Source organism: Eschrichtius robustus, chromosome 4 (genome assembly GCF_028021215.1).
Source record: "Eschrichtius robustus isolate mEscRob2 chromosome 4, mEscRob2.pri, whole genome shotgun sequence".
Classification (NCBI taxonomy): Eukaryota; Metazoa; Chordata; class Mammalia; order Artiodactyla; family Eschrichtiidae; genus Eschrichtius; species Eschrichtius robustus.
In genome coordinates, this window is record NC_090827.1 from 78,125,468 (window position 1) to 78,151,775 (window position 26,308).

The 26,308-nt window shown below is 48.2% G+C and overlaps 1 protein-coding gene across 10 annotated transcripts in view; it reads right to left on the reverse strand.

Annotated features, from left to right (window-relative positions):
• PDGFRA (platelet derived growth factor receptor alpha) overlaps window positions 1–7,252 on the reverse strand; it is a 46,651-nt gene extending 39,399 nt beyond the window's left edge. Inside the window, exons 1-4 of one of the 10 annotated variants that reach the window (XM_068542935.1) lie at window positions 4,226–4,319; window positions 3,346–3,643; window positions 2,239–2,404; window positions 1,099–1,303 (exon numbers count right to left, since the gene is read on the reverse strand). In XM_068542935.1, the coding sequence (XP_068399036.1) occupies window positions 1,099–1,176 (78 nt within the window). In that variant the 5' untranslated portion in view covers window positions 1,177–1,303; window positions 2,239–2,404; window positions 3,346–3,643; window positions 4,226–4,319. The other 9 variants (XM_068542931.1, XM_068542932.1, XM_068542934.1 and 6 more) reach the window with 9 other exon arrangements.
• Between the last annotated feature and the right edge of the window lie 19,056 nt (window positions 7,253–26,308).

Genomic DNA, 26,308 nt, shown 5'->3' on the forward strand with positions numbered 1-26,308 from the left:
GCTTAAGAGAGGGGCTCACTGCTTTTACAGCGCAGGCTCTGAGGAGCGTTTTGCCCTGGCCAGGCCCCACCATGCTTCCTTCTGTGCATCCAGATATGGGGGACCCGATGCCAGGGGAGATTACTTACTGACATACAAAGTGGGCAATGAAAACAGGGCCTCAGAGCAAGCGATAATGATACAAATACTGAAAATCAACATGTGTTTACTTATGATATCAACCTCCCTTCTCTGATAAGAGTGGTCCCCTGGCTAGAAATCTAGGCATATTTGTGAAGTTTCGTGTCATTACTCGTCTGTAACTCAGACAACTTACTCCTGAATAATTGCAGACTGTTAGCCCTACAGGGAGGTAATGGAAAACAACTGGAAAGAACGGAGGCTTCCCTTCCTATTGGCCCTGGAGTGAGAATCTCTAGGAGTCATGTTGCTATTTCCAGGGCTTTTCTACCCTGGGAGTAAATGTTCATCCTTAATCGGTAACCCCTATCCTAGAGCTCATCCAAAAGTCGTACATGCAAATATAAGTAACTGAGGTTACAGATTCAGAGAGACACAGCATGTTATGAGTCAGCAAGAATAAATCACTTTGCAAGGAGGAAGAATGGATTTCATCCAAAAAACATTTTTTTTAATCATAATCATTTCTCTCATGCCAGCCGTGTGCTGGACTTCAGTCTCAGTCCTCTATACTCACAACTTGTTGCCACAGGTTAGAGAAACGACTGGAGAAAAGAGATCTCTTCCGTGTTCACTCTCAGACAAATGAGTGTGGTCTCTCCTCCCACCCCCCATTCTCTGGTCCTTCATTCCTTCTCTCAGAAGATACGATAGAAATGGCATTAAAGCAGGCTCTGATCCCACATCTGACACCTAGGCCACCTCTCTGAATCTCAGTCTCTTCTGTAAACCAGGACTAAGAACACCTGACTTGCTGGCTTGCCTTACTGCATTATTATAAAGACTAAATTCTATAGTTTAATTGAAAGGGCTTCAGAAACTGCAGCTGTTAGTTTTCATACTGCCTCTTTTTCTGCAGGCTCCAAAAATGTTTTAGATGAGAGGGACATCAGAGGGGCTACTGCAGCTTCTACTTACTGAGACAGTCAGGCCCCAGAGGCCACTTGACTGGCCCTGTACCACCTGCGCAGTGGAGAATCGGATCTGAACTCGCATGTGGTGAAGCCTGGTGTAGTTACCAAGACCGTTTCAAGTTGAACCAACAAATACAGTCATGTAAACAGAGAAACAAATCTGTTTGCAGCCACTATTCTTTCTCTTTAACAGGTTGTCATCTCTGTCCCTGCAAACAGAAGCAAAGAGACATTAACTATGACTCTACAGTCAAAAACAACATGCTAAGCTAGAGAGTAAACAGAGGGCAAGCAATGCAAGGGCACTATTTCCAGAAGAGAGAGCATGGCATTCTTCTCACAAAGCCAGAGAGCTGGCTTCCGGATCACCAGCTGCTCAATGCATCCCGCTGCAGAGCCACTGAATACTGAATTTCACCCCACCCTGGCATGATTAGAGGCCACAGAAGACTTTCTCACAGTCCCAAAAGCCACTGATGACTTCAAGATTCAGATTTCCGAGGTTCAGTTAATTTCAGCTCTCTTCAGTTAATTCTAACTGTGAAAATTACATGTGCTGCTTTTTCCCTGCGACAAATGTTCTTGTAACCTCAGCCCAGGCAATCCAAATGCTGGTCTACCCTGGTGGCAACTTCAGCGAGGGTGTGTTTACTGGGATCTGCACCTCACCAGAGCCTGTTTTACTGTTTTTATCTCCTTGAGTTCCATTAGACATTCCAGTGATGGGCGGGGGCTGGAGTATTTTTACATGGGAACATTTTATGGGACCATCTGAGCTCATAAACTTTTCTGCTCTCCTGCACCAGATATTTAACCACGGGAGACTACAATGTCACTTCCTTTTGATTGTCACCAAACTGGTGTGACACCTAATGGGACAACCTTAGGTGTAGCAGCTTGTAGTATACTTGATCTCACCAAGTCTCCAACACTAGGGCTTCACTGTAAAAGGAAATGCAAATAACCCACCTATCTTCTTCACAGGTCTGCTCTGATAATCAGATGTGGTAGGTCAGCACTTTGCTCATTAGGTAAATACAAAGGATTAACAACTAAGGCGAAAGACGTCCCAGAAGTCCATAAAATAAATGTTGTCAGCCCAATGATTCTTGCAACTTCACAGAAAAAGAAAACTTGGTCCTACCGGGTGGAAAATGCATCTTCCTGGTGCCACGACTCGCTTAGAATATCCGCGAAGCCCATTCTCGCAAAGGGTCGTTGGAGTTCTCAAGTAAAACCAGCAGGTGGCAGTATTGGTCCAACGGACAGGCAGTCCGGCTTTCGCCAGGACTCAGATGCTGCTACAAGTTCTGTGCCAAAATGTCCCAAATCTTAACTTCCAATCTCTTATTTTATTGGGTTGTACATTTAGGTGTCGTGGTGACCTCAGCTCAAAGCCCGCAGAATAGAAACAGGAATAGGGTAACTGTCTGCGAAATGGCTTAAAGTTCCGCGGGGCCCCAGGAGAATTCGCTGAAGGCCAGACATCACCACCACCACCATCACCATCACCCCTGCCAGAGGGTCGGCCGAGGAGACTGAGCTTCGGGAGCCAGGAAAATGGCGCTGCCATCCCAGGTCTCAAAGGTTTAGAAAGTTCAGCAGGAAAAGCCACTCGGGAGGAGGTCGGGCGGTTCAGGGTTTTGTTTCGCCAACGCTCTCCCCACCTTGCAGTTTCCGCCCGCTCAGGGGAGGGAGACCACCTGGGCAGCGCTAGGTGGGGGTCCCGACGCCGTGGCCGGGCCCGCGCTGCCCAATCTGTTCGCATGCCACTGTCACCCCTCGTAAACCCCCCGGCGGGGGCCGCGACGGCCGCGCAGCCCGGGAACTGCGGGCTGATTGGAAACGACTGTTCCCATTGCACAATAACGCAGGGTCGTAAAACAAACAGCAAGAGGCCGCCTGCGCGGCAGGAGAACTTTCGAGGGGCTTGACACCGCCCCCGCAAGAGCGCCCAGGACTTTACATCCTCCGCTTCTCCCACATTTAATTACTATGACGTCCCTACCCTTATACCCAAACCCGTAGACCTCCGCCCCTCTCGCCCACCCAGCGCCATTCGGGCACACAAAGTGCCTGCGAGGCGTCAATCTGAGGCCTCCAGGAGGGGGCAAGGTGACCGAGGTTAATCTCCCCTGGGTCTCAGCGCTGCGCTCCGACCCGGCGGCTGCGCGGACCGCCGGAGGCTGGCGGAGAGCCGGACTGCGAGCCGGACGCCCGCTAGAGGGCGCAGTAGCCCCGAGAATCTTACCCGGCTAGCTCCTCGCTCCCGCCGGCCGCTCTGGCTCCGGGTCCCCGACAGCGCAGCGGGGACCGCTGCTCGCCCACCTTCACCGGGGTGGTTCCGCGCTGGCACCGTCCGGCCTCCGGCCCCGCCACGCCCACACGAACACCGAGAGGGCCGCTCCCCCTCCCGCTGGTCCACGTCCTCGGCAGCTCAGTCACCCCGGGGCTGGGGGCAACGACCGCTCGCTCCCAGGTTTAGAGCCCGCGTCCGCCGCTGCGCCCCAGGCACGACGCTAGGCGTTCGCATTGTTTTCGGCTGAGACCTGAGAGGGGGCCGGACGGGGTGGAGGGAGAAGGACCGGGTGGGTTTAGGGTTACAGTCGCGCGCTAGCGCCTCCTATGGGCCGGAAAGCGCCACGGCCGCGGACAGCTGCTCGCAGAGAAGGCCGCCGTGGCTGCGCCTCCTGCGCTTTTAAGAACCCAGCCTTTCCCCAGTGTCCCCCTTGCCCGACGCTTGCTCAGCCGAGGCTGCCCTGAGCACACAAGCGCCGCCTGCGCCTCTCGCTCCCCTTTGGCGGGGAAGGGGAAGACTGCAATAGGCGGGGAAGGAAGCACCCTGATTCCGAGGTCGTCCATCCCCTACAATCTACTTTTCCAACGGATCCCTGCCTCACTGTTCAGTTTATAACAAAAGGAAATGCCACCGAACCACTACAGCAAAAGACAAGCACCGGCAGAGCCTGGACTAGAGTGTTGTGGGGAAAAGCAATTTGCCCCGACTCTACCTCCCGCGCTCGAGGCAAGACCACAAACCTTACCCCCCCACCCCCGCCTCGCGTACCCTGCTGGCTGATGCTGCGCGCGGACCCCGTAAGAACAGACGCAAGGGAGGCTGAGAGCCGTACCTTTCGGCGACCGAGCAAGCTTTTAGCTCTCCCCCTCTGAATTGCCACTTTTCCATCAACAACATGTAACCCTATCGCAGCTCCCCGGAGGCCAGAGGGAGTCCCACCCACCGGGGTCTGCAGGAAGGCGCCGGTCACCACGTCCCCAGGATGCGTCCCGGCACTGCGCGCCGCCCACGGCCGGTCCCCAGGAGGCACAAAACTGGCCCGCCTCGGCGCCAGACGCGTTTGCAGCTGGAGAGCCCGGCCCGATGCCCCTCCCCCTACACCCCTCCCCAGTCCGTGTCCCCGGAGGAAAGCGGACCTGGGGCCGGGAGCCAAGGCTCCGTTTCGAGTCCCTCTCGGTCTAAAGGCTGGTGCAAGGGCCGAGGGGCAGCTGAGGGCTCCTTCCTGGTGCCTTCTCCCACCTCGTCTATCTCCCGGGAACTCGCCACCACCCCTCGCTCCTGGGACTCCAATCCTGGAGTCCAGCTACACTTGGGTCAAACCAAAAGCAAGACTGTCCAAGAGCCCGAAGCAGGGACTCACTAGGGTGTCAGTGAGGCTGGCCGGGCCCTCGCCAGTCGGGGAGTGGAAGAAGGGCCCCCTTTACCGTAAGGACTGTGGAGAGGAGAAAGGCAAGAGAGAAGGAAGAGAGGGGAGCAAAGCAGCAGCACCAGGGCCTGGGTCGGTCAGATGGAGGTGGAGATTGGGGATGGGAGGGAATGTTAAAACCAGAGTCAGAGCGGCAACAAATGAGGTGCTCACGTCCCGGGGGCCCCTTCCTCCCCTCCAGCGGCCCCGGGGCTCGCCGGTCTCTGGGGTGTTAGTCCGGTGAGCTGTGCGGCTGGTTGTCGTGCCCCGTTTGCCCCGGATGTCTCTCCCTGCTCTAAAAAGCTGCCTAGTTCTGTTCGAGAGCGACCGCGGCGAGGCGAGGCGGTCCAAAACGTTGAGCAAGTCGGTTGCGGAGCCAAAAAGCCATTTCCCACACAGCGAAGCCAGGGGCTTTTCCAGGCGGCCGGGCCGGGCGTGGGGCAGTCCGGACCTGATAAGGGTCATTCACGCTCCCTCTCCAGCCCCAGTTTGCCTCTCACCCTTGGAGATGGATTTAAGTGGCAAGTTCTTCCAGGCACTCTTTCTATACATCCTGGGGTCCTAGCAGGGCTGGGGGAGCAAAGTGCGGGGGAGGCGCTCTGGCGGCGGGAGAGACAGCGAACCGACAGCCCCTCGCTTCCTCCACGGCTGAGACGCTTGGCCAGGCTACTGGCAGCTCCTTCACACCTGGCCAGGCGGCCGGGGTTCCTGGCCCCATCAGACAGCGGTACTCCGGTCAAGCCACATTCCCTCTCACTCTGAGCTGGCCGAGACCCTTTCCGACCTGAACCGCTGATCCCAGTTGTTTCCGAGCCAAGTGGACGCCGCCCGCTCCCCTGGCGCTGCCTGGAGAAGTTAATCTCACGTATAAAAGCCGATTTCCATGGGGATAGACGGTGGAAGAAGGAGGGGCGCGAGGAGAGAGCTCCGAGGCGGGCAGAGACTCTGGCCGGCGCAGGGAGTGGAATAGAAACAGGGACACTGGAGAGGGTGAAGCACGGGCGGCGAGTGCCACGCATCCCCGCGCGGAAAGGGGCATGCGAGGGGGGTGCAGGGTCCGGGTGCCCCGAGGGAGGTCGTTCGCCTCCCATCTTCCTGTCTTACCTGGGAACCAAGTCTCTCCGTTACGAGTTGTCCCTAACTTCCCCCACAAGAAGTTCTCCACTTTCTTGGCGACCTTCCTTCTTTCCTTCCTGCGGCCGGGACTGGGCAGGAGCAGAGCCCCGGGCTTTGCATAAACGGTTCGACCGAGGAAGGGGGCGCGCAGAGATTGGTGGGGGTGGGGACCACCGCGCACAATGAGGGCCCCTTGGAGCGCAGTTCGAAATTCCTCAAATCCCAGTTGCTGGAATGCGAGGCGACGATGACTTCTTCACTCGGGGCCAAATGTGTTTGTCATTACTCCAGACCGCCTGCCTGCCTGCCCTGGCCGCCGTCGCCCCCGCGCTAGAGCGCACAACCAGAGCGCACTGCGGGGCTGGCGCCCGCTCTCCCTCGCACTTCACTGATCCCACAAACCTCCTAGGAGCTCCCCAAACCCTCGCCCAAATCCGCGCCCCCTCTGCTTGTCTCGCAGCCGCCAAGGCTGTGCTGAGTCTGGCCCCGGCTCGCACCGGGCGCAGCGCCGTCCAGTAATTACGCGCCCTGGGTCAGCGCCATATGCACCCGGCGGGCACCCAAGGTCCGGCCCTCTCCAGCCGAGCCTTTCACGCCTCCCCTCCCCTCAACCCCTTCCGCGCCCCCACTCCGCGCTCTTCTCTCCCCACCTCCCTCGGTCCACCGGCCGCGCTCCACACCACCCGCTACAGCGCTGTCGCGCCAAACCGCGGGCGAGGAATGAAAACACTCGTTAAAAACCTGTCGCCTTCCAGGACCCAATGCCAGGAAGAGGGCAAACACCTCTGCCCCAACTCCCAGCATTACTAGGTGCTAGTCCCAGTATACAGGAATACCACCCCCAATCCCAAAAGAAACCTCAAAAATGTAACCCTAAACAATTTCTTTGGGAGGCCATAGAGTTGTTAGAAAAACACTGCTTTTAAAAATAGGTCTGGAAAATGTGTTTTTTTTTAAATGCCTAGACTTTCGAACTCTATAGTTATCTTTCCTCCAAGTGAAGTTTATTCAAAATAAATTACTCTCTGGACACACAACTAGAACTCAACTCCAATTTTTTTTTTTTTTTCTGATCGCCCAAACTTTAAGTGAAGTTACTTCACTTCTTGTAGCCCAAAGGGCCTGATTTAGGGACTTCTCTTAGAAACAAAAATTCTTTTTCTCCTCCCTTACCTTCTCCTTCTATGTCAATTCGCAATGAAAATCCTACATATGGAGCAAAAAATGTGTCCACGGCCTTCAGTCCTCTCCTGTAGTCCCCTCCTCTGTTTCTCTCACTCTAGGTCCAACCGTAATAGGCTCAAAAACCGCGTTTTGTAATTGATTCAATGTTATAGTCCATCCTTCTAAAACTAATCATTTGCTCTAAGTAAATAGCTGTCAGGAAATGAAGGCCCCCCCTCCCCTTGGCCTCTTCAAAATAAGAGTTTCCCTCGAACTCCGTGCGCTCTGAATCTTCCAGCCTCCAGATTGCGCCTTCGCTTTTCGCTCTTACGCAATCAGGGGGTCCAGCCCCAACCTCCAGACTTCGACAACAACTGGGGGGCGGGGAGAAGCAGACCAGATGGGGTGGGGTGGGTGGAAGGGGGAGGTGTGGATGCTCTGCCGGGAAAGAGGTTCGCGAAAATACAAACGGCCCATCATTACCAGAATGAGTTTGCCTCCTGATCTGGGGGACACTTTCCTATGCCAGCTATGTTGCTTTGTATTTTCTTTGAAAGGAAGAAAAAGAACACGTTAAATTGCAGTTAATGCCCAGAGAGAATATAAATCTGGAATCGAGAAGGGTCCCTTCTGTAGGAATTCCTAGCCCGACTATAATTGGGGCCGTCGGGAGAGGTCTCCGAGCGGTTGCGTCGTTTTGAACCTGGGGTCTTTTAGGGAAAGTGCCGTGCAGTTGCTAATCCTTTAATGGGATTAGGCAAACTGTTGAGTCTAATAAGAAGATGATGGGTGTTTTTTGGTTTGCTTTGGTTTTGTTTGGTTTTGTTTGAAAACGGGTTTGAAGGAGGGTACAAAGAGTCGAGGGTCTGCATAGGTTTGGAACATTCATCGACAGAACGACCTTTACTCCCTTGGAGCACTTATCTTGTCATGTCTTTGTTTTCATGGTTATCTGGGCGAGGTTGTCCTGGCTTCTATCACGCACACAAAAAGGCTCAGGCTTGAGCGTCTGGGGAATCCTCTACAACCAGCCTGTCACCTCCGCGCTCGGGGGGGAGGTGTGTGGGTGTGTGGGTGTGTGTGCAATTTGACTCTCCCTGCGCTCCCTCCCGCCGCCTAGGTCGGACCCTACCTGTGCCCGGGGGGTTGAGAACGGAGCCCCAAACCCTTTGCGGGGGGCGCGAGGCAAGAGACAGCGCCGGGAGAAAGCGATCCTGCTCGCGAAGGAAAGGGGGCGCTGACGCTCCAGGAACCAGACCTGGGCGGAGTGGGGCTGCCGAGCGAGGGCGGGGGAGGGGAGCGCGTTCACCTTCCCCGCCTTCTCTAATTTTGAATTCTCTTGCTGGGTGGAGGGGCTCATCCCTCCCCCACCCTCACTCCCCACACACAACACACACACTCCTGAGAACCGCCAGCGCGGCCTGGTTTAGGCTGGAACGTGGGACAGGCATCACCTTTCCCCTCATCCAGAGGATGGACGCGGGACAGCCTGCAGGGGATGGTCACAGAGAAGTACTCCAAGCGGTGCTGTATTGAACTGGGACCGGTTCCTGGGACGTCAGGCAGGGGAAGACGCCTGAGGCTGGGCTAGGGGCCCTATACCCCCAGCCCTTCTGCTCAACCGCCTCTCGTGCATCTTCAGTTCGGGTGACTGCCCTGCTCACTATTACTTCCACATGTTCCTTCAGGAAATCATTGAAGGCGAATATATGAACAGCCTCTTGTTCGGAATGCTAACAGGATACCGTAATGTTTGTAGATAATGAACGGGGACTAAAGGCACCCCCCCAAAAAAATCGGAGTGCGGAATACTAGAGGGAAAGCGGGTGCTGGCTTTCATGCAATTAAAAAAGTCAAGCTGAGATCTAAGTTTTAATACCAGGTACCCAAGAGGGTAGGAAGCGAGGCAGGGAGCAGGGCCTACCCAGGAAGGCCTGCTTTGCTGCTAAGAAATTGCCAGACCGGTCACGCCGGGATCTCCCGAACGCAGGGCCCCAGCACTCCCCGCCCACAAATGGTAACTTCACAGTTCATTTCAGAGAAGCTTAAAGGGGCCCGAAAAACGGACTGGGCGGAGGGTGTCTTCGGGCCATAACTCCTCGCGAGTTTAAAGCAGAGAGAATGGATGAGCAAGTAAGCACTCAGTTGTCCTTCTGGTAGTAATTACCTGCCTAATTTGAATGATGCCTTTGTTATGATCATTAACAAACATTTGCTAAAGGTTTCCATGTGTGACATTCCAGACGGTTTAAAGGCCTGGGGAGCAGACTCCCGGCATAGAACACCGGTGGGGGGTGGCGCAGAGAAGCAAATGGTTGGGAGAAGTTTTCGCCGAGTCTGGGCCGAGCAAAGATGGAGAGAGGGCAACATCTGCCTCTCCAGCAAAAGCAAAATAAACCCAGTGGTCAGGAGCAACCTCGGGGCTGGAGGTCCTCGGAAAGAGGCGGTTCGTTCCTTAAGACGAGTCCTGCCCAGCTGCCCCTCCCACTGCTCATAGGCGGGTTTGAATCTTGCTGTCCGCCCCCCGCCGCTGGCCAGAGGCTTGGAGAGGTCGGGGCTGCGCCCGTCAGTCAGCCTGGGCGTCGCTGGGAGGTGGGGCGAGCCGAGTTTCGCTCTCCCCGTGTTGTTCTAAGGTCCTCCAGATTGCTCCCCCGATGCCCGGTGTCCTGGGTGGTCCTGGAGCTGCAGCGGGCAAGAAGCGCCTCCCGGCCGAGGCGGACTGAGGGGTCTCTTCTCGTCGGCTTCTGCCTGGGGCATCGCGGGTGACCAGGCCACCCTGTGCGCCCCGAGGAGTGACCCTCGCCGGCTTGGGCAGCTGAGCGAAGGTCTCAGCCTGCACCCGGATTTTGATTTTCAACCTCTTGTGCTTTTCCCTTGAGGGATCATCATGGGGTTAAGAATGAGGGTTTCTCCCCAAACCCGGAGTCTGGGCAGCTGCGACCCTCTGGGAAGGAGGCCCAACTCGGGAGTTGAGCCATGTGGGAAGTTTGGGGAGTGCGGTGTTTCTGGCGTGACCTTGCGCATCTAGGCGCTCAATCGACTAGGAAAGTGGAGGCAAAAGATGTGGCAGAGCCAGCCATCAAAAAGAGGACTCCACAAAGTTTTTACAACCAAATCGCAATGGTTCCTGAGAACAAAAACAAAATCTCCCCCTGCCCTGCTTCCCGGGCTCGCGCTTTCCGTCCCCACCCCACCCCTGGGAGACCGCTGCCGCAGCTCAGGGCGTCACACCTTCGGCTTTCGTGGGCGTTTCCCGCTGAGTTGGCTTTTTGTTTCTCCTTTACTCCTCCCCTCCTCTCCAGCTCCACCCCCCAATTCTACTTTCCTCGGAGAATTTAGAAGGTCCTTCGGCTTTAGGAGACCTTTGGTTGCAGCAGTTATCAAAGCCGTTAGTTAACGAAAATCACATTTACACCAACCTGCAACTGGTTTTTCAAATGAAATTGATGGAGGGGGGCACATTTCTAGCTTTCTGAATTGAAAATGAAGGGCCGCTTGCTGGTTGGGAGGGAAAAAAGGCTCTAACTGTCCCTTTTCCCACCCCCTTCAATTCTTGATTGGGCCTGGAAGAGACGCCTCCGTGGGCCCACCGAAGGGACCTTCGTCGGGAAGGCTCGGAGGAGGCCTGTGGACGTGGTGCACAGATGTGTGGAGTCCCCGCAGAGCGCCGGGGACCCCGCCCTTGCCTCGGGTCTGCCCTGGCTGAGGCTTGGAAGCTTGCTGCGAGCCTCTGCACGCTCAGAACACAGAGAGGCCCAAGTCTTAGAAAAGGAGGAGAAAAGAGGGTCCAGACTGGCCTGTGTAACTTGGGGTGACAGTTCTCTCTGGGGCCCCCGGCACACCTCCTCTTCCTCCCAGTGGCTGGCTAAGGGCGCAGCGTCTCTTCTGGGTTCCTTGTTGCTCTCTCTCCAGAGATTTGTCTCCAGAGAGACGTAGAAAGCAGTTCCCCGTGGCTGGAGACCACAGGCACCCTCTGCTAGGGTCCCTAACAATTCAGCCTGCTTACTGACCTGAGGACCACAGACTGTGGAGTTGGGAAAGATGTGGTAGGACTAGACCCCTCTGGATCTGGATTTTTGGATACGCTTTTCCTAGGGAGAGAGCCCCACTTCCTCAATCTAGGAATGTTTCTGTACCCCTACTCCCCTCTCCTTCTCTTAGGCCTTAGCTTTTAGTTACTTTTAATTTGAAAACCGTGTGAGAGGAGAGGGAAGGAACGAGGAGATTGGGAGGTCTGCTCTTTATTAGGGGCCTCGGCATCCAGCTTTCCAACACACAGCTGTGGCTTGGGAGGGGAAGGAGGGCTGGCTCTGTTTAGGTCAGCTTGACTGAAGAAAGGGCCTTGTCCTCTGGAAGTCCCAGGAGTACAGCAAGGCCCAGTGATGTTATTTTAAAAAAAAAGAAAAGCAAAGCAAAAAGCTTCCAGCTGAAACGTTGTTCAGGGGAAGGCCAGTGGAAACTGGGTTCCACAACTACATTAATTATAGTACATAAGTTTGAATATGAGCCACATTAATTTAATCAGGGTTATTATTTAATCCCCGAGACAACCCTGTGGGTTGTGCATGATTACACCTGTTTAACAGAGGCGCAAACGAAGTCAGAGGGGTTAAGCAATCTGTATACAGCAGTGCCAGGATCTGTCTAACTGATTCCAGTTACAGTGTGATCTGGTGAAGACAGGTCACGTCTCTGAGCCTCAGTCTCCTCATCTGTATGAATGGACATAATGTCTGCATTACACCGCCAGATTGTTGTGAAGGTTAAATGAAATGAGGTAGAAGAAGCCCAGGAAGGCACTAGATAAATTTTCTCTTTCTCGTCTTTCTTCAGGCTTTTCCACAGGCACAGTCACTGTCACAGTCATCTCCAGTTCTCTGCTTCCCCTGGATTGCCCTCCAGAGCTGGGTGAAGGCCAGTCTAGTTTTCTAGTTCATATTCTCAATTAAGGGTGGGTCAGGGGCATCTTTTTTCCCAACTATTAACCCCCAATGTTTCAGGCCCTCTCAAAATATGGGGCCTAGGCAGGAAGGCAGGGGCGAGCCAGGAAGGAGTAGAAAAAGCAACTGAAATGAGAAGACAGGCCTGGCATCACCAACAAGAGGGTCTGTAAGAAAGTCAGGAAAAAGAGAAGTTGAGGCCTTAGCCTCAGGGTGAGCACCTGTGAGGGAGCCTCTGGGGTGTCTTGTGCACCAGATGCCCGGACTTTGAGAGGATGCACTTGGTAGGGCAAGGTGTCCCATGCATGCATCTCCCAGACAGCACCCTCCCCCACCAGACTTCCCCCAACCTTGGTTTTGGAAGAGTTTCTTTTCCCATTTTTCAATTCATCAAAAACTTATGGCACACCTGAAACTAACACAACATTGTAAATAAACTATAATATAAAATAAAAATTAAATTTTTTTAAAAAGTGAGTTAAAAAAAAAACTTATGGCATGTGCCAATCAGAGTTTCCTCTCAGCTAGAGAGAATTGATTCAGGGAATTCCTTGGTGGTCCAGTGGTTAGGACTCAGCACTTTCACTGCCGTGGGCCCAGGTTCAATCCCTGCTCAGGGAACTAAAATCCAAGCCGTGCAGCCAAAAAAAAAAAAAAAAAGAGAGAGAGAGAGAGTTGATTGAGTCAAGAAACATTTATTGAGCATATGCCTTGTGTCTGGCTCTATATTAGGCATTAGGGTTACAGTAGTAAACAGAATGGATATGGTCCTTGCCTTGAGGGACTTGCTACAACTTTCTTGTCTAGCCACCAGTGCCCCTCCCCATTGCAGACTCACTGCTGCAATGAGAGAGCCCCCATTAGAATAACACTCATTTTTTCATGAGACTGTAATGAAGAAGATGGCTAGAGAAGGCAGACCTCTTGAATCATGGGCCACAGAACGCACACACACACCCCTCCTCCGAACTCTCCAGAATGTGTACAACTGGGATCTCCAGCCTGGCTGGAGAGGAGCTTATCTTTATCCAATTCAATATAATAAATACTTACAGAGCCAGAAATGCCCAAGACTCCATGTCAAGTGTTCAGGATACAGCCCTGCCTGCATAGAGTTAGTTGAGCAAACAATCGATAAAACATAAAGTTGGACTATAGTGCTGTAAGCGAATGTTAGGGTGTACAGTGATGTCAGAGCACATAGGAGGAGCCTAACCCCAATTTGGAGGTTGGAGAAGACTTCTTAGAGGGAAGGGACATCTTCTCTGTGAACCTAAAAGGAATAAGAATCTAGTTCAGGAAGACTCTTGTGAGTCTCCAGGCATGGGCTTGGAGATGAGAGACAGCAGGAGGCCATCAGCAGTGAAAGAAGTTTGGAATGACTGGAACTTGTAAAGGTTCAGATGGGGAGGAGCAAGAAAGAAGTCAGATCCTGGAGGCCTTCCAGGCCATGTTAAGAATCTGGACTGAATTCTATGGAGATACTAGAATTGATTTAAGGAGGGGCAGGACGGGAACAGAGTTGAATTTTAGGCAAGATTAGCCTGGAAGATGCCAAGAGGCAGGGAGCCTACCACTGTAATCTAGCAGGAGCGGGTGCTTCCCTGGCCTGGGGCTGAGGGCAGGGAATTTGGAGAAAGTGAATGGGAGAGAGGGAAGTTGAATGTGAGCTGTGGGAGAGAGTGGAGTCCTTACCTTAGGCCATAGCTGGTGCTGTTGACACAGTTGGGGGACAAAAGGAACACAAATTTGGGAAGGAAAATGGAGTCCACTCTTCAACCTGATACATTTGAAAAAACTCAGGCAGGGAAGGATTAAAATGAGGAAAAAATCCAGAACAGAATCTTGAGTAACTCTAGCATTTTCCAGTGTGCAAAGAAGATGCTGAGAAACAGCTAGGAAACTTTATCTCCCGAATATTCAGCTCTTGTCTCTGAATCCATATGATGGGCTTCGGTGGAATTTAAAGAGCTATCTATGCTTAGCATCTAAGTTCAACATTATAAAATGTGGCCAGACATATCAGGTGATTTTATATTTGTGAGTGATTATAAACATTCTATGAAAACATGAGAGCTTTAATTGTTATATGAGTGGCAATACTAGATTATTTTTTCCCTCACTCATACTTTTTTTTTTTTAGACAGGTATGAGAATTTATTTGCAATTGAAATTTTTGGAATACAAATCAATAATAATCATTATTTTACAAGGTTTTCTAACATGAATAAAGAGGCAGAACATTTTAATAGTAATAAACAGAATTATGTAAATTAACTGCAAAAACTACCCCCAAACTGAAGAGATGCTTTTCCATTTAGGCAATAACTAACCTTTGTTTTCTTCATACTCTTAAATATTTGTATCCATATTTGTATCCACATTAGGATTTCAGATCACGGAGTGAGGTTGAAGCCAGATTCTTTTCCTAAGGATACTCAGTGCTAGCTCTGTACCCCCCACTTGCAGTCTTTGGCAGGCACTGGGAAACTTAAGGCAGAGCTCACTTTCAGAGACAAAAGAAATATGTATGATTCCAGTGACCAAGATTGCATATTTTCCTCCAGTAATCATTCTCCCCTCCTACTCAGTAATTGAGTCTCTGGGCCGCTGTTGTTGTTATTTTGGTTTTCTTGTTTTTTGTTTTGTTTTGCTTCTTGGGACAAAATCTTCCTTTCACAGTCTCTCTTGCAGCTAGATGTTGTCATGAAGAAAAGTTCTGGCCAATTAGATGTAAGCAGAAGTTGTGGGTGCAACTGTCAAGAAGTGTCCTTAATAATAAAGAGCATATCATTTTCAATCTGATCTTTTTGCTGGATGGAAAACAGGTGATGACTGGAGCTTCAGCAGCCATTTTAGACTATGAAGCAACCTTCAAAATGGAAACTACACCCTGTAATGCAGTAAAATGGAAGGTCCCTGACCCAAGAAGCTCCAAACAACCCCTTATAAACTACCTATTGTCTTCTGGAAAATGTAGGAGAAATACAATTCTATCTTGTTAAGTCTCTTATTTTGAATTTTTCTGTGACTTGCAGCCAAGCTTGATCCTAACTAATGAAGTCCGAAAGGGTTTACTCGTTCTAACTACAAATACAACTACGCTCACTCAAAAATGAAAGCTGTCTGGGGCGAGAAGGGCTGAAAACACACACACAGCTGCATGACATCCCCATTAAGCCTACCAAGACTGGATGTCTCCCTGCGACGTGCTCACATTTACGATGTTCCTGTGGAATTCTTAGTGTGTGTGTGTGTGTGTGTGTGTTTTAAAACACTCATTCAGAAGCGCTGCTTGTTCAACTTAAAAGGAAATGCAAAGAAGACAAAAGGAAGGACACATTAGCTCTCTTTCCAAATTCTTTCTTCTGGTCTCATAGTTTCATTTTTCGTGATATCCTTGTTCTTACCTTGCATATATTCTTACAGTCTGCACATCTCTGGCCTCCTCTCTTTGCCACTTTCAGATCCTCAGCATATTTACATCCTCGTTTGATTTTTCATGCTTTAAAAATATGCCTTCAGGGTAAACATCATGCCCACATTTCGCGGTCATAAAACGATCCTGCAGGTAAACCATCCACAGAGTTTAGGCCAACTTCCACCAGGCTCTTGGCAGAGAAATGCAGCCCCACGAGGCAAGGAGATGACGATTCCTGACTGACTCAGGAACTGAATGAGAGAAGCCTGAGTTTCTCCTCTTCCTGCCCTAACACAGCTACAGATGTACATCGACCTCTGGGTGCTAACTCAAGCCTCCAATACAGCTATCACTGAGTCTTGAATCATATACTTTTTCTGCTCAAAATTTGAGGGAAGGGAGCCCCTCATAGCCTTAAAATAAGAATCAAAATCAGCTTTCCTCTGTGGCCTGTCTCCTCAGCATTTACCCCACTGGATTGTATCAGTCAGCTGACAAATGTTCATTCAGCACCACCTGTGCCAGGCACTGTGCTAGACTCTGGGGGACCATGGTGGAGAAACAAACAAGACCTCTGCACTGCGGGGCTTAGCTTTTGTTGGGGGGGAGACAGACCAAAACCAACCCAGGCCCTGATTAAAGTGCTCTGCTGTCATCTGGGGCTGCGTGAGGCTATCCTAGGAAGCCTCAGCTGGTCCAGTGCCTCAAAGGATCTTCCCTGAGAAGGTGCTATTTAAAGCTGCATGCCATATGTGTGGAACTTAGAAAAATGGTACAGATGAACCGGTTTGCAGGGCAGAAATAGAGACACAGATGTAGAGAACAAACGTATGGACACCAAGGGGGGCAAGTGGGGGTGGGTGGTGGTGGTGGGATGAATTGGGAGATTGGGATTGACACATATACACTAATATGTATAAAATAGATAACTAATAAGAACCTGCTGTATAAATAAATAAAATAAAATTCAAAAATTCAAAAACAAAAACAAAAAACTTCATGCAAGGGCTTCCCTGGTGGCACAGTGGTTAAGAATCCACGTGCCAATGCAGGGGACACGGGTTCGAGCCCTGGTCCGGGAAGATCCCACATGCCTCGGAGCAACTAAGCCCGTGCGCCACAACTACTGAGCCTGCGAGCCACAACTACTGAAGCCTGTGACCTAGAGCCCATGCTCTGCAACAAGAGAAGCCACAGCAATGAGAAACCTGCGCACCGCAAGGAACAGTAGCCGCCGCTCGCCACAACTAGAGAAAGCCTGCATGCAGCAACGAAGACCCAATGCAGCCTAAAATAAAATAAATAAAGCTGCGAGCAATTCTGAAGAAAATAGCTATATTCTGCTATTATTTTTAAGTCATTCAGAAAGTTAGGTCCCACAAGAAGTGTATGTTTGGGGCAGTTACGAAGACAGCAAAGCACACTCTCCTGTTTCTAGAAATGAGTTTTGAGTGCCCCCAAAGGAACTGTAATATTCTGAGATTGAATCACAAAATGATTGAACACACGCAACTGAGGAACTGTCCTTGTTCAACAGAGACAATTTGGAGAATTCCCTGGCGTTTCGGTGGTTAGGGCTCCGAGCTTCCACTGCGGGGGGCATGGGTTCCATCCCTGGCCTGGGAACTAAGATCCCGCAAGCCGTACCGTGCAGCCAGAGAGAGAGAGAGAAAGAGAGAGAGAGAGAGAGAGAGAGAGAATTTGTTTCCCCTGGGATTGGTTATCATGATATTTGAATGTAATCGAGACTCTCGTGATCTCATGACAGCCCCAAAGCTGGTTCTTCGGTCATCCTGGGGGTGGAGTTGTCTTAGGGAGATGAGACACATATACTGTCATCCAGCCCCCTTAGCTAATGTTTCACAGGCTGACAATGACAGAGTGATTGCCTTTGATTAAGGCACATTTTCGATTATCCCCTGGGTGCGTACAGCCTGTTAGAGTTTGCGCTACAAAATAAAAACCCAAGGCCCTTCAAGGATCCCACAAGAGGTTCCAAATTCCTGATCGTGTGTGCATTTGGTTAATTATTTTATTGCTCTCTAAGCGTATTTATGAAATGACTTCACTGCGTGGTAGATGTCTGAATGGTTAATGATTCCTCCTTGGAGAAAACCCAACCAGCTGGTTGAGTTCTAGCTCTGCTCAGCTGTGATTTGATACCACCAGAGGGCGCAAGAGGCCAGCTCAGAACCTCAGTCCACTCTGGGTGAGTTCATAATTAGTGCCTGAAACCAAGCCAAGTGTTCCCAAATGTTCTGAAGAGAAACCAGGTCAGGGCCTCTCTCTTCCCCAAGACTCCCCAGTCACCCCTAGAAGACGCTTCAGTTCCAGTCCAGCCCTCAACAAGCTAAGGTTCCACCGGAAGGACTGACCCTGTCTGGAGTCATCCCTAGAACACTAAGGTTTGTGTGTCAGTACAAGGGGGAGGGGAAGATGATGCAATTAAAACTACAGCCAGTTTCCATCCCCAACCAAGTGTGAGGCTCTGTGCTACGTAGACAGGTAATTTCTATAAAAAGGTCAGGGATAACATAGAGGTACAAATATAAAGCCATGAAAGCACAGAATCGGGGCGCTTTACCAAACCAGAGGATAGGGAAGACTTCCCCTGGCTGTGTCTGAGCTAAGTCTTTTTTTTTTTTTTTTTCCTGAGCTAAGTCTTGAAGAGTAAGTAGAAATAACCCAGGAAGAAAGGCGGGAGATGTGTTTTTTGCAGAGGGAATGGCTTAAGCACAGGCATAGAGGCTGGGGAGAAGGGAGGCCATGTACCCCATCAGTGGCAGGGATGGGCACCCCTTGCCTTTATGAGCAACTCTAGCAGATTTGAAATCTGACAGCCCCCAGGGACTTCAAAGAGACAACTCAGGACCTGAACTTAAGTTCAACTCAAATTAAAATGTCCCAAATGGGCTCCTGTAACAAATATCACTGCCTCGTAATGTTGAGTCTGCATCGATTGCTAGAATTCTCATCTGCATCGATTGCTAGAATTCTCAAACACTGAAACAAAAACCTTAGCTGCTGGCAAGGAATGTCATAGTAAGTTCTGCATTTATCTCCACAAAAACAGTACAGTATTTTGACAGACCGTCCTGCATCGTGGAGCTACAAGATTTAACTTTCTGAGGCTCTCCCATGGACATAGTACTCTAAAATCAGCAGGCAACATGGGAAATATTTCTTATCAAATAATTTTTCATGGTAGCCCTGTGAAAAACCTGATGTTATTACTGTAGTTTAGCCCCATTATGTAACTTGGGAGCATTAAGGTCAATTGAACCACAGTGATATATCCAGCTAAGAGACTCATGTTTTTATGTTGTCATGTTACCACAGACACAAATAACACTTGACTGACACATGCACACATCTTTAAGAAGAATCTTGATAATTCAGATCCCATACCTATTTCCATTCTAGTCAAATTCAGGCATGGTTGTGATGACTTCCAATCTTTCTTTTTTTTTGAATTTTATTTTATTTTATTTTTTTATACAGCAGGTTCTTATTAGTTACCTATTTTATACATACTAGTGTATACATGTCAATCCTAATCTCCCAAGTCATCCCACCCCACCACCACCACTCCCCACACCCGACTTCCAATCTTTGAATTTAATTCTCTACCACTAACCCATCTTCTACTACATAAGGGTGCAGTGACATGATTTTATTTGTAAAAACACATGAAAGTAAGTTTGTTTTAAGACGTATTTCAACACTCCTTGAGATAATTAGAGACACACAAGACTATCACATACACACACAAAAAAGGAATGGCTAATATAAATTTCATTGAAGTTTCCTGTGGGTCACCTAAATTTGCCAGTGACAGAATCTGGATTAGGCTGACAACTCTACCACTTGTAGCTGCTGTTTCTATAGGTCTAAAAATGGTTGGACATCAGCAATTAACATGGTTTAACCTAATACCTAGCGTACTAAACTAGTCTATTATCGCAGGTAGAAATGTATATCAAACATTTATTCTGCACACTTAATGAAGGAATTGTCTATAGCTAGATGCTTGAGTATTTAAGTTTTACCCTGGCCTTCAAATGAGATTGAATGTATTTCCAAATAAAAGACAATTTAAAACTGCAGGCTTACACTTCAAATAGTGGTTATCTTATCTGCATGAGTACTGTTTGCTTTCCCCTAAGCCACCAATAAAACTTGAGAAAGTAGAATTGGCCACTCGAGAATTCCCTGCCCCTACCATACCTGGAAGACAGAGAAAGAGCTTGTCTGATTGGGTGCTGCATAATCCTTGGTCTTTGAGCACAGTGACCTGCCAAGATGACTGGTTAAAATGCACAGCCTTCTCCGTGACCATACAAGTCTCATTCTAAAGCTCAAACTTATTACAATCACACATACCATTCAGAGGATAAATGCCCCAAGTCTACGTAATACCTGAAGGTTGGATGAAAAATAAATATTTCAGTTATCCTAAACTTTCAAAATCCTGACAAACCACTGGAAATATGGGTCACTTTTCTTTAATTTCAGTTTTTCAGTTCCATTTTTTTTAAGTTTTTTTTTTTTTTGATGTGGACCTTTTTTTTTTTTTTTAATATTTATTTTTGGCTGTGTTGGGGCTTCGTTTCTGTGCGAGGGCTTTCTCTAGTTGCAGCAAGCGGGGGCCCCTCTTCATCGCGGTGCGCAGGCCTCTCACTGTCACAGCCTCTCTTGTTGCGGAGCACAGGCTCCAGACGCAGAGGCTCAGTAGTTGTGGCTCACGGGCCCAGTTGCTCTGCGGCATGTGGGATCCTCCCAGACCAGGGCTCGAACCCGTGTCCCCTGTTGGCAGGCAGATTCTCAACCACTGCGCTACCAGGGAAACCTGATATGGACCATTTTTAAAGTCTTTATTGAATTTGTTACAATATTGCTTCTGTTTTATGTTCTTTTGGCAGCGAGGCATGTGGGATCTTAGCTTCCTGACCAGGGATCGAACCCACACCCCCTGCATTGGAAAGCAAAGTCTCAACCACTGGACCGCCAGGGAACTCTCTCTATTCCATTTTAAATGCCATTTTACATCTTCCAAAAGTGTTTCTGAATATGCTAGCTTATTTGATGCCCTTCACAACCACTTACAATGCAAATCTGACTGTACCCCCCGCAAAGCTTTTCAATAGTCCTCCAATACTATAAGATCCAGTTCCAGAATCCTTGGCACTGCCTACGAAGCCCACCATAGAGCCCCTGATCACATTCCCAGCCCTGCCCTGGACACCCCTGCCTGCACCCAGCTGCTTTCAACATCCTGTTGTTTGGGTCAAACCTGGACAACTCAGAAAACACTCTTTTACTTTTTCTTCCCTCTTGTGTTGTCTGGTTGGTATTTGGGTTCCTTTCCCTTTTTTCCAACTAAAAGTTTTTTCTTTGATTTCAACTATCTATGACCTAAGGGGAAGAGATGGAAATTTTCTACTTTCCGGCCAAGAGAGAATAATGTTAAGGATATCCTTGCGGCCTTCCTGGTGGCAGGAGCTTGCTTGTTGATCCAGAGCTACGGGGGTGGGAAGAAATTGGAGAGGCTATGGACTCCTAGGAAGAGAGTATCTCATTCCGAATGGGAATGTTCCTCCTTTTTCTTTCCCGAGAGTTCAGGACTGGCAAGGGTGTAGGTGTTCTGAGTCATTTTGACCTTCTCCATTTCCCTGGGGATCAGCCTCGCACCAACAGAGGTGGTGGGAAGTCCTGATTCACAAACTATAGATTTTCACCCAAACTTGATTCTCCCCTAGTCTTTCCCATCTCAGGTAATGACACCACCAGCCATTCAGTTGCCCAAGTCCCAAATCTAGGCGTTTACTTTGTTCTTTCTTCTCCCTTATCCCCCATATTCAGGCCATTAGCAGGTTTTATTGATTTTTCCTTCCAGGAGTGTCTCAAACCTGTTCATTCCTCTCTATCTCCACCGTATCCATCTAGTCCCATGAGATTCTTCCCACCAGTAATCACCTTCCAACTGCTTCTCTACACTTACTCTTGCCTACTGTCAATTCATTCCCCACATAGCAGTCAGGGTGTTCCTTTTGAAATGTAAATTCTTTTTTATGCAAATGAAAAATACATTGTTGAAATATACATACAAAAAGAACACAAACCATACTGTATAACTCAGTGATTCTACATAAAATGTGTGACAGTGATTTTACATAAAACAAACACATTTATGATCAGTATCTCAGAAATCCCTTCACACACTTTCCATGCTACCCGCCTTCCAAATGTACCCATGTCCTAGCTGCCAACATCATAGATTGGTTCTGCCTGCTTTAAAACTTTATATAAATAGAATCATACAGTGTGTTCTCTTCCGTGTCTGGCTTCTTTCACTCAACATTTTGTTAATGAAATTCATCCATGTTGTTGCTTGCAGTCGTAGTTTGTTTATTCTCATTTCTGGGAAGTATTCCATTTTATGAATTCACCACGATTTATTTACCCGTTCTACTGTTGATGGATACTTGAGTAGTTTCCAGTTTTTAGCTATCAAGAATAAAACTGCTACAAACGTTCTCATGCCTGATTCTTGGTGAGCCTATGTATGCATTTCTGTCAGGAATATACCTAGAAGTGGAATTCCTGGGTGGTGGGGTTCGAGCCGTTTAGTAGATGCTGCCGATTTTCCAAGTAGTTGTATCAGTTTATGCTCTCACTAGCAAGATGTGAGCATTCCATTTGCCTTGTATCCTTGCCAACTCCTGATGTTTACCTGTCTTTTTAATTTTAGCCATGGACAGTGTGCCCTTTCATAAATCTGACCAGTGTCACTTCCTACTTAATGGCCTTCCATGGCTTCTCATTGAATTTTCTTTTTCTTTTTTTTTTTTGGCTGTGCCACATGGCATGTGGGATCTTAGTTCCCCAACCAGGGATCGAACCTGTGCCCCCTGCAGTGGAAACGTGGAGTCCTAACCACTAGACCACCAGGGAAGTCCCTGGCTTCTCACTGAATTTAAAACAAAACCCAGACTCCTAAATATGGCCCTGTGTACCCCTCCAATGTCACTGCATGTCGCTCTCTTTCTCTCTTTTTACACTAGTCTTTTCCTTCTTAAAATCTATTAAGCTGCTTCCCACTCTAGACCTGCATACAGCTCCCTCAACCTTCAGAATTTCACTCCATCCTGCCCTCTTCACAAGCCTTCCTTCCAACCCTTCATATCTCAGATTTAAAGTCTGTCCTTAGGAGGTCCCCGACCCCTCCCTCCTGTTCTTCCCTTCACAGAACTAATCGCATAGTGCTTAAAGCCGTTTGTAGTTACATATTTATCTCTCCCCCACCCCCTTTTTCTTGTCTCTCCCATTAGATTGTAAAGTCCATGAAGACTGTGAGTCTGTCTGCTTCATAAACCACTCTAGCCCCTATGCCTGGCAGACCGGGCACTCATCAAATGTTAACTGAAAAAAACGAGTGAATGACTCCAGTCTATTTTAGACTATAAGCAAAATAATGTTTAATATCGTCTTTGGGTGTGGAGTTTTGACATCCACTAAAGGAAGGAATATTTTCCTGGGTGCGTGGCAAAAACATGGCCAGATGTGGATAGGGAGAGGGTTTGAGGGATGAACCAACAACACTTAGACAAGCAGCCCAGAGCTTGTCCACGAGTGAGGAGTCTACAGAAAAAGACAGAGTTTACCTAAAGGAGGGTAAAAGACTTAGTCCTTGGGAGAAGGTGTGGGTATTCCAGTAAGTGAATTTTTTTTTGTAATGAATTTATTTATTTTTGGCTGCTTTGGGTCTTCGTTGCTGCGCGCAGGCTTCCTCTAGTTGCAGCGAGCGGGGGCTACTCTTCGTTGTGGTGCGCGGGCTTCTCATTGCAGTGGCTTCTCTTGTTGTGTAGCACGGGCTCTAAGCGCGTGGCCTTCAGTAGTTGTGGCTCGCGGGCTCCAGAGCGCAGGCTCAGTAGTTGTGGCGCACGGGCTTAGTTGCTCCGCGGCATGTGGGATCTTCCCGGACCAGGGCTCGAGCCCGTGTCCCCTGCATTGGCAGGCGGATTCTTAACCCCTGCGCCACCAGGGAAGTCCCCCAGTAAGTGAAATTTTTAAAAGAATCAAATAGTCCTCCCTATCCCCAGGAAGCATCTTAATGTCTTCCAAGAGGGAATGCCCTTTTCTTAAGGGCTTCGGTTATTCCTAGCGAGTGGTGCAAGCATTAGGGATCAGCTGGCTCAGATCCTAAAGCCAGTAACTTTAGTGTAAGAAAGAATATCCTCCAAATATTTCAATAACATTTCAATAACGATGGGGACAGAATTTGGTATTGTGAAAAATAGTATTCCTGGCAAGAATTTTGAGAATACGTTAATTACTATAAGTTGGTAATTTTGTGCATTTCTTAAGTATGTTCGGTCTCTCTTGTGCTAACCTGATTTCCCTCTATTGTCTATTCCATCAAATAACACCCATCTGACAACCACTACTATAGATTTCCTACTGGACGGGAGAGGCTAAGCACCCTCCGGATATGAGTAGAATAGAAAGTACAGAGTATTCAAATGAGAACAAGTGAAGGATTTATTGTCAGTTTCATTTAAAATTAACTTGCCAGGTAATTGGAAGGCATTCATCCTCCATGGCATGTACATTTAAAAGGTTTGCTTTGGCTCCAGTAATCCTACTGATTTACCCACAAAAGTATGTTTCAAATAATGAGCTGCTGTTCAACATATCTTAGCACTGTGTAAACAGGCATTTCTGTAGGGCATATGGTATTTTAAATTAAATGTAGTCATTTTGTTGTGTAAAATATCTAATTTCAGGGGGAAAAAAAACTTGGTGGGAGATCATATCAGTAAAACCTGAGGGTCTCCAAGGTGCTCAGGATAAAAAGATGTCCAGACAGGTCTCTGTCCTCAAAGAGCTTATATTTAACAAGGGAGAAGACAGCTAAACAGGCTATTGCAATAAAAGATACTAAGGGTTACAACAGTTTACCCCAGAATGGGGGTCGCTGTCAAAGCCTCTAGGAAGCTGTTCTCTCTTTTGACATTCCTTTCCCCCAGTCTTCCAAAATTCAGCTCAAATGCCAGTCCTTGGAGAAACATTCCCAATCTCTTGGCTGGAATTTTCCCACAGTGGGTTTTCTTACCCCTCCCTAAAGGTTATACTTGTATTACTGCTATTTGCATGCCCTTAGAGGGGGCAATTTAGTGTAGGGTCTGACTCTGGGGTCAGACGGCTTAGAATGAAATCAGCTGCTGCTTGCTATCTGTGACACCTTACTTAATTTTCCTGTGCCTCAGTTTCCTCTTCTGTGTGAAGATTAAATGGAATAGTATGAGCAGAGCATCTAGAACAGTGCCCGGCATGTAGTAAGGGCTCAGTAAGAGTTCTATTATTATTCCATGAGTGTCTTGTCTCTTTCATTTCATTGTATGTTCCTCAGAAGCAAATACTCTGCTGTTCGTCTTTGTATCCTACCCATGGGTTCCAACCATCCTCCACCCCCTCCAGTGTCTAAGATGGTCCTTTGTGCATTTCAAATGCAAAAAATAATGTTGCTGCAATTGATAAAGTTCTCCCAGGTGCCATGTGGATAAAACCTGAGTTCTTTGTGTAGGTCATTTTAAAAATGCATACAGGACTTCCCTGGTGGTCTAGTGGTTAGGACTCCGTGCTTTGACTGCAGTGGGGGCATGGGTTCGACCCCTGGTCAGGGAACTAAGATCCTGCATGCTGTGTGGCATGGCCAAAAAAAAAAAAACTGCATACAGCTCAGCATTTACATAGAATGCTTACTTAGATGTATGCTTTTGCCAAGTGGATACCTAATACTGAGCACTTACTACATGCCAGGCACTTGGCTAAGCATTGTACACAAATTATGTTGCTTAAATCACACTTAAATCTACAAGGCACTTTCCTACTCTTATAGGGAGGCTGAAAAATCACCATTACTAATTTTTCCTGGCATCAAAAATAAAATATTGTCAATAACATTAAATTTTATATTATCTAAATACAACACAAATTATATACTATTTCAAAGCCATTTCTTTCTGCAAACTTGCTATAATTACAGTGGTATTGTACATCTCCATGTTATAATTCTAAAATTACCATGCGCATAGAGGGGAGATTCCTTTGTACTTTCATAATAGGAGATTTTTCCACCACTCTCAAGAGTTCACATACACAAATGCACAGTCAGCTATGTTGTTAGAATATATTGTACAGGTCAAACCATAATTAAAATAATTATTATTTACGTAGCACCATAAACATATCCACTACTTGAGTCATAATCACAGTAGTTAGAGACAGAAAATGGCAATTATATAATCCAGTCAACCCCAGCAAATGTATGTCAGCCGGGATCCCAGCAGAGAAGATCTGAGAATTAATTTCAAGCAAAAATAACACACACGGAATCACACCCCACTCTCAGATTTCCATTCTCTTCACTTTACTGTGTTTTTTGTTCATTCATTCATTCACTCACTCATGCATTCATTCATTCACTCATTCACTCAAAAACATTGTTTCTACATTGTTTACCATGTGCCAGGCCCTTTGCTAAGGAACAGATATCTACAAGAATAAGAAAAGGTCCCTGCTTTCAAGGAGCTCTTAGTTCCTAAAAAAAAGACAAAGATATATACACTCAGAGTCTGCCCCCAAGGGACTTATAATCAAATGGGAGTGACTTGCTTATATGCAAACTACTCTACTAGAAGTATCATGTGAAACAATAAAAACCTGGCAATTACGGAACTCTTACTACATGTTAGTCACTATGCTAGATGCTTTACACATGTTATTTTATTTAACCCCCCCAAACAGTTTTTTTTTTTAATTTTAAAAATTAATTAATTAATTTATTTATTTATTTTTGGCTACATT